Genomic DNA, 9661 nt, shown 5'->3' on the forward strand with positions numbered 1-9661 from the left:
ATAAAATTTATTATCAGTTGATAAACATTACCTATTCATATCAGGTAAAATGTACCCCCCCCCCAAAAAAAAAAAAAGATATTCAAATGGTTCATCATCTCAATGTTTTTATTCCATAAAAACACAGAATAAAGTGCAACACAACAGCTAATGCAGACAACACTTTCAAAGGCCACTTAGTCCATTTTAAAAGCCAAAAGCACAGAAACTCTACAAGGTTGTTTCTGTGCATGTACGTTATCAAACATATGTATAGATAGAACAGAACACTAACACCAACATTCAATAGTTTCTGTGCTTGCTGTCAGAAGAAAAATTACAGCTCCATCAAGCTATGTCTGGACAAAAGATCCTCTGGGAACAAGAGGGGAAATGTGTGTGCATTGCATAAGCTTATTTTTGAGGTCGTGGACCTTGTTCAGTAGTTTCGCCCCGTCAAGTTCCAAAAACAGTTTTTCAAAAGTGTCAAATGTGTTCTTCAGCTCCTTCGGATATTTGAGGTTGAGAGCATATATCAGTCCCATCAGCAGTACACATGCCTTTGTTCGGCTTCCACATCCCTCCATCACTTGGTTTCCCTCAATCACAATGAACACATCTGATGGATCCTCCTCAGCCATGATGTTGTGGATCACGATCACCTTCATCATATTGTCTGTGTAATCCTCACATTCCTACGTGTTAAAAAGAAAGAAAGAAAAAGCATACACATGTTTTATTTTATTTAAGATGCTTTTTCAATATATTTCAGTTTATCTAAAGAGGGGAGTGGAAAGAAGATGAATGGAGAAGGGGAGAACAGGGGATAGGAGAGGACAGGAGAGAAGAACATTAGGATCCCTTGAGTTAATAAGTAATCTGTTATCAATATGACAAACCTGGCAGTCATGAAAAAGATCTTCTTGTCTTTCCCCGAGGTAGCTAATGAGGCAGCAGATAAGGAGATCCCTTTTCTTCTCAATGCTCTGTGTCTGTAGGGAGATACAATTTAGTGAAAAGACTAAGTCGAGTGATTTACATACATTAAGACTGAATTACTTAAAAACAAAAACATGGCTGATGCCTCTCTCCAGCTTTCAACAGGTGAGAGGCTGGGTACACCCTGGACAGTCAATCACAAGGCAACATAGAGACAGACAGGATAAACAACCATGCACGCACACACTCAAACCTAAGGTCAATTTGGAGAGACCAATTAACCTAACAGCCATGTTTTCTGACTGTGGGAGGAAGCCGGAGTACCCGGGGGAACCCACACATGCACAGGGAGAACATGCAAACTCCATGCATAAAGACCCTGGGCCAGGATTTGAACCCAGGACCTTCGTGCTACCCACTGCAGCCCTCCATAATTACATATTTGTGAAAAAAGTCAAATAACATACGTCATTCAAAGTGTCCAGCAGAGGTCTCATCTTGGAACCAGCAGCTCCTCCTTTGGCAGGCATAAGCTGCAAAAGACCTGGTGTGTACTCATCAAGTTTCAGCATGAATGTCTCCACCAAAGAAACTGTGGTGATGCGTCTGAACTCTTCGATGATCTAAGAAGTAAGGGGACAAAAAAAATGACATTTCAAATGACAGACCAGATCTCATAGTTATAACATGAATGTTTTTTGGTGGGAAGGAAAAGTTATCACACATACTCACCTGAGCCTCAGTGAATAATGCTGGCCACCTTTCTTTTAACTCACCCACAGAGGGGCAGAGGCTGACCACTTCAAGTCTTCGGCTAGAGAACGTTTTATTCATTTTGTCTGCAATTATCTTTGCGTTGTTTTTCTTTGTTATTTCATAAATTAATTCCAGCCTCTCTTTCTCCAGTGTCTCTTGGGTTTCTCCAGTAGGATGCGGAGGGAGATAATTAACCTCTGCTTTTTTTTTTGGCTTTTTTACATTCTTTGATGGCACTGCATCAGCTGGATGCTTCCTTTTTAAGGCATTAATTTCAATTTCCGGGTAAGAAAATTTTCGAGATCTTAGCTTGGCACGGTAATTGTGCATCTTGTTTTTTATACGCTGCCACCAGCCATATAAGCCGGCAAATGATCCTGGCTCCTTAAGACACGGAAACTTTGAAACCAAGGCTTCAGCCACTGAGAGGATCTGCTGATTGGTTGGGTAAGCAGTGTACGAAAAAATTACTTTTGCAAGGTCTTGCATTCTTGCTGATTTAACACTGGCATCCATGAAAGGTCTTCCAGTGTTGCGATATGAGTTGTTTGCCTCAGCGAGGATTAGTTGTATGTCTCGGGAAAACTCCGGTACTTGAAATGGCACTGGCCACGCAGCAGGGCGACATGAATCAGGGAGAATGATGGTGTCACTGGAACTTGACGATGCGCAGTCGGACACCTGTGAGGGTGCATCATGATTGGCAGGGCAGATGTCCGTTTCAGTAGTACTTGCAGGATGGGTGCTCACTGAAGTCGAAGAGTTCAATGCAGACGATGATCCTGATTCACATACTGGTTGTAAGTCAAGGGTGATTACTGGCTCTTTAAGGATGACTTTAACAGTGGCCTTGTCATACAAGTCAGCAGTCGAGATGACACTGAAAAACTGATTGTCAAAGTCTTTGTCTTGGTATAGCAGTCCAAATTCCCCATGCAACTGGGAAGTTTCAGTAATTATGGAAACAAGATCTTCCACTGTATGACCTCTCCTCTAAGAAGGTACATGTAATGTCTACAGTGATTAGACATACTTAATAAAACAGTGTGGGGCACAGAGTATTGTTGTGCATCAGTGTGGAACATGTCAGTAACACTGAGGGTTACACACACTTTGCCAGGTACACCTGTTCACCTGCTCGGTAAACACAAATATCTAGTGAACCAATCAGACCTCAGCAAATTAAAGTATTTAAGCATACAGACATGTTCATGATGACCTGCTGAAGGTCAAAGCAAGTATCAGAATGGGGGAAAGAGACTGCGTGGTTGTTGGTGCCAGATGGGCTGGTCTGAGTATTTCAGAAACTGCTCATCCAATGAGCTCACAAAATTACCTCTACAGTTTACAGACTGTAGTGGCAATCCAACCAGCAAAAGGCCACCTGAGGGAATTTGAAGTATTTCCAACTCATCCTGGTGATGAGGTCAAATACAACCAGTACTTTTAACATTTTATCAATTATTTACCAAATTAAAAAACAACTTGTGGTAACTTATTTTTAATTTTGCTGCATACAAGTTGAATGTAACTAAATCACATGCCCTTTTATTGTCCTTGAGCTTATTTCTAGTACAGCATTTAATATAAACACTGTATGTTTATTTAAAAAATAATAATGAAAAACACTCCTTGTAATACATTAAAATCAGCTCAACTTTTATTTTAAAATCCAATCCAACTTTATTTATAGAGCACTTTAAAAGCAACATGGTTGACGAAAGTGCTTTCCAGTAAAAAAAAAGAGATAAAGTGGATCTGACAGCGGTGGACGGCGAGCCATGCACACCGGCGCCATCTTGACTCACAAACCACAGCTGACATGAGTTGGATATAAACAAAGCATATCATGTAAATAAAGTATATCAGCCAACATACTGGACACTGTTCTGCTGAACAAACACATATTATCCAATATTGTAGCTGGTGTTATTTAATAATATTTAAATATTTTCAGAATTAAAGTTTATATTTATTTGTCACACTATTTGAAACTTAATAACCTTACAATAAAACAAAGTCTCAGATTTAATTATTCTGAAACTAAGTTTAAGATTCTCATAACATGGGCCAGCACCAGACACACTGGTGGTCCTGTGCTGGCCTATGTGTGGATTACCTCTGGCAAACCAGATGTGGGTCACCAAAGGGCCGTCATTCTTTGCGGTATGTGGGCGATGTATAAGCACATTGTATGCAGCCGCGGGCCAGTTGCAGACACACTGCTGGCCCAGAACAGTTTCAGCTCTGGCCTCAGATGTCAGCCTAATGTGTACCTTAATCGAGCCTTGTAATAACAACATGTGCCGGAACATAATAGTGCAGAAGTAACATGACGAAACAAACCACAATCGGGCCAGATGTGGCATGCCATCACATAGACAGTGCCATCTACACCAGGCCTGGCCCACATCTGGATTACATGTCATTTAGCATGCCAGAAGTCAGCCAGCAGTGCCAGCTTGACACCAGATCTGGGCCAGGCCTGTCTGCTATGTGGGAAGTATAAAAAGTATGGGAATGTACAACCATCATACCGCTCAGGGAGGAGACCTTGTAAAGATGCTCGCTGAAACTGGTAACACAGTGTCACTATCCACAGTAAAATGAGCCCTGTACTATCATGAGCTAAAAGGTTCCTCTTAATCTCTGGAGACATGTCCTGTGGTCTGATGAAACAAAAATGTAACTGTTCGGCTATAATGATAAACAATATATTTGGAGGAAAAAGGAGGACGCTTTGAAGCCTCAGAACACCATCCCAACTGTGAAGTATGGAGGTGGCAGCTTCATGTTGCAGAAGGGACTGGTGCACCTCACAGAATAGATGGCTTCATGAGAAAAGAAATGTATGTGGAGTATCTGAAGACATCAACCAGGAAGCTGAAGCTTGGGTGCAAATGGGTCTTCCAGATGGACAATGACCCCAAGCATACCTCCAAATTAGTTACAAAGTGGCTTAAGGATAATAAATCAAAGTATTGGAGTGGCCATCACAAAGTCCTGATCTCAGTCCCGGAGAAAATTTGTGGGCAGGACAAAAAAAGCGAGTGTGAGACCTACAAACCTGAGGCAGTTACACCAGTTCTGTCAAGAGGAGTGGGCTGAGATTTCAGCAAACTATTGCAGAAAGCTTGTGGAAGGATTCCTGAAGCATGTGGCCCAAGTGTGCGTATACTCAGACTACGAAGAAAGTTAAAAGAAACAAAAAACAAACGAACAAAGTTCTCTTTCTTTATTTTGAATGTGTAAACAGATTCTACAAAAAGATGTAAACACAAAGCGTCCAAAGCAAAAGAGTCAGTTCCCTTTGGGGATGTGATGTTCAACTAGGAAGATTACACTATGAAATAAGAAGTTATCTCTGTTTTTAATTAAACTGCTGCGCAGATAAGCTACACAAAAACACCACTATGTGTTGGAACAGGAAGCGATACTCTACCGCAGAGAGAGCGAACACCTGGATGGCGCTGTAGTCTGCACTATAGCTTTGTATTATTTATTCATTAATGAAAAAGCACACACATTGCAGCTCTTCCTGTTTGCTTACTGGATCTAGAACACCATTTAGATCATAACAGCTCCTGATCAGGATGAATTTCATTTTCAAATCAAATTTCATGTCGCAGTTTCACAATTTTGTAACATATTATTTCAAAGCTTGCTTATGGGCTTGTTTTGGAGCAGACCAACAGTCAGGCTCGTCTTCACCCTTACTGTCAGACTCTGAATTGATGGTTCTGCTATATCTCACCTGGCTGAGTGGGGACACACGTACTAAACATTAGAGTTCCCACTGCAGGAGCTTGGGTTTGAGTCTGCCCTCGAGCGTTTCCTGTGTGCCATACCGCCTCAGTCTCTCCCCACCTTCCTGTCTCATGTTCTGAAATCTCTTCCTCTCCATCATCTTTGAGTTTCTTTGAGTGGAGCTTCTTTTGCAGCTGTGACAAAATATAGAACAGTTTCTGCAACCAGGGGAGTAAAATGTGCTGCAGTGTGAGGGCGCACAGGTGTAGGTGTGGAATTTTACATATAAATATTATAGTTTACTTCATGCACAAGAAATGTAAACATTTAATCTAACCCACTTTTCATCAACTACATAACCTTTATTAGAGAGTATATTCATAAATTGTGTGTATCACACACACAAACACACATCCACTAAACTCTCTCTTTTTATATCTCTCCCTCTCTCTGGTGAATGATGGAAGTTTGGTGAACTGTGTGGTTTGTCTGGCTGAAAGTTGTGTTTTTTTATGTGTGGCATGTTGTGAGGCTGATGATGAGTTAGTGTAATTGTGTATGGTGTTGTTAGTGTAGTTTATGTGGCGTTAGTGGTTTTTCCTGGATGCAGAGCAGGTCAGTATGCCGTGGACTTTTACACCACCATGTTAGGGATGGAGGAAAGTAATAAAGCTTGAGTGGAGAAGCTGCTGCAGGGGTTTCCTCAGCTGAGCTCTGAGGACAGAGCTGTCCTGGATGCTAACTTTTCTTTGGAGGAGATTAGTGCTGCTGCTGGTCAGCTGGCTCCTGCACAGGGTGGGCTGCCTGCAGACTTCTGTAAAAGACTGTTACTGGCATCGAGTCATCACGTGGGGCTCTCTCTTCTCCCTAAAAAACAGAGATTTGTCTCTGCTTAGAAATGGAGACGTGGCTCTGTTATGCACAGATTACTAACTTCCTTCAAAAGTACTGGCCACCAGGCTGAAACACTTTGTGAAATGAATCACTCACAGAGATCAGTCGTACTGTGTACCACACAGCTCTAATGTGAACAAGAGTTTTCTCATGAGAGACTTGGTAGTTATTTGTAAATTGTACAGTTTGATGTTGGAATCATTTCTTTAGATTAAGAGAAAGTGTTTGATAGGATTGACAATCTTTTTTGTTTTTCCATTATGAGAAGTTTTGCTTTTTGGAGGTGGATTTTTGTCACTTTTGGGGCTGTTGTATCAGGCGGCTTTCTGTTTTGTAAAAGTGGATGATGGGCTGAGCTGCCCAGTATAAGTTTGGAGAGGATCTAACTGGAATGTCCTGTTCCTGGAATATATATTTATATTGGTATATTTGTTAGAAATTTAATCTTTGTTGAATGTTTTAAGAGATAAATAAGCAAAGTTATCTAGATTTATGTTGCCAGGTTTATGTCGGAGGCCTCTGCTGGTGTTGTCATTGTTTTTCTGTTTTCATTACAGATCAGAGTGATGTGGACTTTCTCAAAAGATGTTTAGATTTGTATGAGAACCTTCAGCAAAGGTGAGCTGGTGAAAAAAATACGGTGTAACAGGTTTGTTGGTGGTCATATAGAGACTTTTTTTTTTAGGAAAAGGAGAGTCTTGGAGGTTGCCATGGAGACGGTCTGTGTCAGACTGTCTAAACCAAAAATGGATGCTGTACATACACTGATAAATGTCATTTCAGGAGTGGCCAGATTAAAATCCAGAGAAAACTATGCTAGAGGTGAAAGGTCAAACATTGGTCATCATGTTGAGATTTTTTTAATACCACAGACTGACAAAGAAAACTGAAATTTGTGAATTTTAAAGGTGTGCAAGATGTGCTGTGTTCATTCGCAGGGCCTTGCCTTTTTATTTCATTTGTCTTTGGTTTTGAGTTTTTATTTGTGCTCTTGTAATTATTTTGTGATAAAACTTTTTCTATTTTGAGATCAAGATTCAAGTGGAAATCTTTGTGTGTCTGTCTCTCTCCCTTGGTTTCTGTAGAGGTACAGTGTGGGGGCGCCTGGATAAATGTTAAACAGAAGCTAGATGTAGTGTTCCTCCACTGTCCGTTAAGGATATGAGGAAAAGAAATGGTCGAGAACAAAGTGTATGGTGTATTTATAAAAGAAAATGGCTTTTAAATTGTATACCAAAACGACCACCAGAAAGTCAACTACAACTTGCTACATAATCATCATGACTGTTGTGTCAGTTTAACAGTTTATGGGTTGACTTCTTTCGGTTCATTCACTGTTTACATCATGAAGGAAAAAGAAGGCAACAGGCTGAGAAATGAAGCTGTTGTGTGTCTTTGTGGCCACACGGGGGCAGTGCTGCATAAATAGTAGAATCTCTTCCTGGACACTTTTTCTAGACCTCTTTTTAAATGACTAATAAAGACAACAACATGAATTACATCAGGATCTGATATGGTTTTGTTTTTTTGTTGAGCTTTATATATTTCAGAATGCCTAGAGTTTGTTTGTTTCCCATGTTTTGTGATACAGAACATCTCCTCTCAGACGGCTGTTGTCTCATAATGGGTCATTACCTGGTCTGATGGTGTGTTTGTTCCATTTATAAATCAAGCGATTGATTTGTGAAATGAGAGATGGCCTCTGACCTGCTGACTGGTGTCTGATCTTCTCTGCTCCCCTCAAATTTGACAACTACTCAGCTAATGTGATGGTGGACAGGAAGTCACTAAACCTGGGACTCTGGAAACACATTTCTAGGGATTATACGATACTAGGGCGATTATACTAATTTAGTAAGAAAAGAATGTATGAAAAAAAGATTTTTTATCTATACACTTAAGCAACGACCAGAGTCTTAGAATTGCGCTTTCACCAGGTTTTACTTGACTGAACAACAGAACTTCTCTGTCTCCTTTATAAGGGGTCACATCCTGAGTTACACAATGAGTCTTTCAAATGTGTGCGATAACTCACTGCATGTGTAGTCGTGCTGAGACCGCGTGGTCTTATTTTTATTACCCCTTGATTCAGCTGTGACCTGCTTATCAAGTCTTTTTACAAGTACATCATAATTATCTGCTCTCATGCAGACATAAGTTGAGCAATGGTTTAACAAAATTTCCCATCAAAAACTTGAAGGTTTAGCTTTAAGCTTATTTGTCCAAACAACAAAGGATAAACTGCCAGCACCTGGATTGAAACAGAACATAGTAGTGTTGGATGTAAGTAAAGGAAATACAAGCATAACTGTGACTATGGAACAAATCTCCTTCAATGTTAAACCTTGATGTTAACCTGATTGTGTTTATTAGAAAAATCAGCCATTACAGTGTCTGTGATTGCTTCACATAGTTAGTTAACTCTGGTTGTCTGATGTTTGTGTCAAATTTGGAGCGAACAAAAGCATGAAAACTGTGGAAGATGCAGACTGTGAAAGTTTAGTTTATTTCATGAATACAAATTATTTTTTACAGTCGCTAGAACAAAGTAGCGTACATTCATGATAAAGTAAATACCACAACACAACATGGACAGTAAGAAGTAAACTGAATTGTCTTAGAACTTATTATATTCTTTAAGCTTAAAAGCAACACCCAGTATTAGACTGTTTGTGTTTTAAGCCTTTTATTCAAAACTAGTATGTGTCAACACTTCTTTCTCCCAGCAGCATTATTGAAGTGACACTTTAACGACACTTTACCTGCTGATGCTTCACATCACAATCTTTATGAGGAAAAAGCTCAGATGTCTGTGCTGTCACTTGTTATGAAAATGGACAGAACCTGGGCTCAGGCTTCCTCTTCTTCTTTCCTTCCTCTTTAATAATAACCATAGATCAGTAAAATAGCCTTTTATGTTTACCAACAACTGGGGAAATCCAATGTTGATGTACCAGGTCAACTCAGCGAGCTCCTGTCTTGACCTCCCCTCTGCTGAGCGTGTGCACACACACACACACAGAGTATCATCATAAATGCCATGATATCGTTCTTGTTCAAATAGTTTATTCACTTAACAAAGAGGTAGCTTGGAAACTCAGTAAGAAGCAGGAAAAATAGTTTAAGGACACTTTCTCAAATAAAGAGGATTTCATCATCTTTCTGTACATAATACAGGCTAAATAAAAGAAGAGATACATCAGAAACAAATCAGTAGATCCAGAAATTATAGAGGCAAACTCTTTTCAGCTGTAGAGGTAGAGGTACACTTCATGTACTCATCAGTGTACAGTTCAAATGCCTGTGTTAGGGTGTATTGTTTCAGTTTCATTAAGTCTTCTTGCAG

At 40.0% G+C, this 9661-nt stretch overlaps 1 protein-coding gene across 1 annotated transcript; it reads right to left on the reverse strand.

Moving 5' to 3' along the window:
- Positions 1-281: 281 nt before the first annotated feature.
- LOC146386080 (uncharacterized) lies at positions 282-2635 on the reverse strand. The gene is made up of 4 exons (XM_084932103.1): positions 1651-2635; positions 1386-1541; positions 879-971; positions 282-674 (listed from the first exon to the last, which is right to left on the reverse strand). Exons 1-4 carry the CDS (start codon positions 2188-2190, stop codon positions 333-335), a joined length of 1131 nt encoding a protein of 376 aa, XP_084788229.1. The 5' UTR covers positions 2191-2635; the 3' UTR covers positions 282-332.
- Between the last annotated feature and the right edge of the window lie 7026 nt (positions 2636-9661).

This window comes from Perissodus microlepis, chromosome 6 (assembly GCF_051167445.1).
Source record: "Perissodus microlepis isolate ML-2025 ecotype Zambia chromosome 6, ASM5116744v1, whole genome shotgun sequence".
NCBI classification, from domain to species: domain Eukaryota; kingdom Metazoa; phylum Chordata; class Actinopteri; order Cichliformes; family Cichlidae; genus Perissodus; species Perissodus microlepis.

What these genes read in the sequence shown, in the direction of transcription:
- LOC146386080 (XM_084932103.1), bottom strand. Translation starts at nt 2,190, where the DNA reads ATGGATGCCAGTGTTAAATCAGCAAGAATGCAAGACCTTGCAAAAGTA. An exon ending in CATTATTCACTGAGGCTCAG is followed by an intron (nt 1,542 to 1,650) that starts GTGAGTATGTGT and finishes CTTACTTCTTAG; the next exon opens with ATCATCGAAGAGTTCAGACG. An exon ending in ATCTTTTTCATGACTGCCAG is followed by an intron (nt 675 to 878) that starts GTTTGTCATATT and finishes TTTAACACGTAG; the next exon opens with GAATGTGAGGATTACACAGA.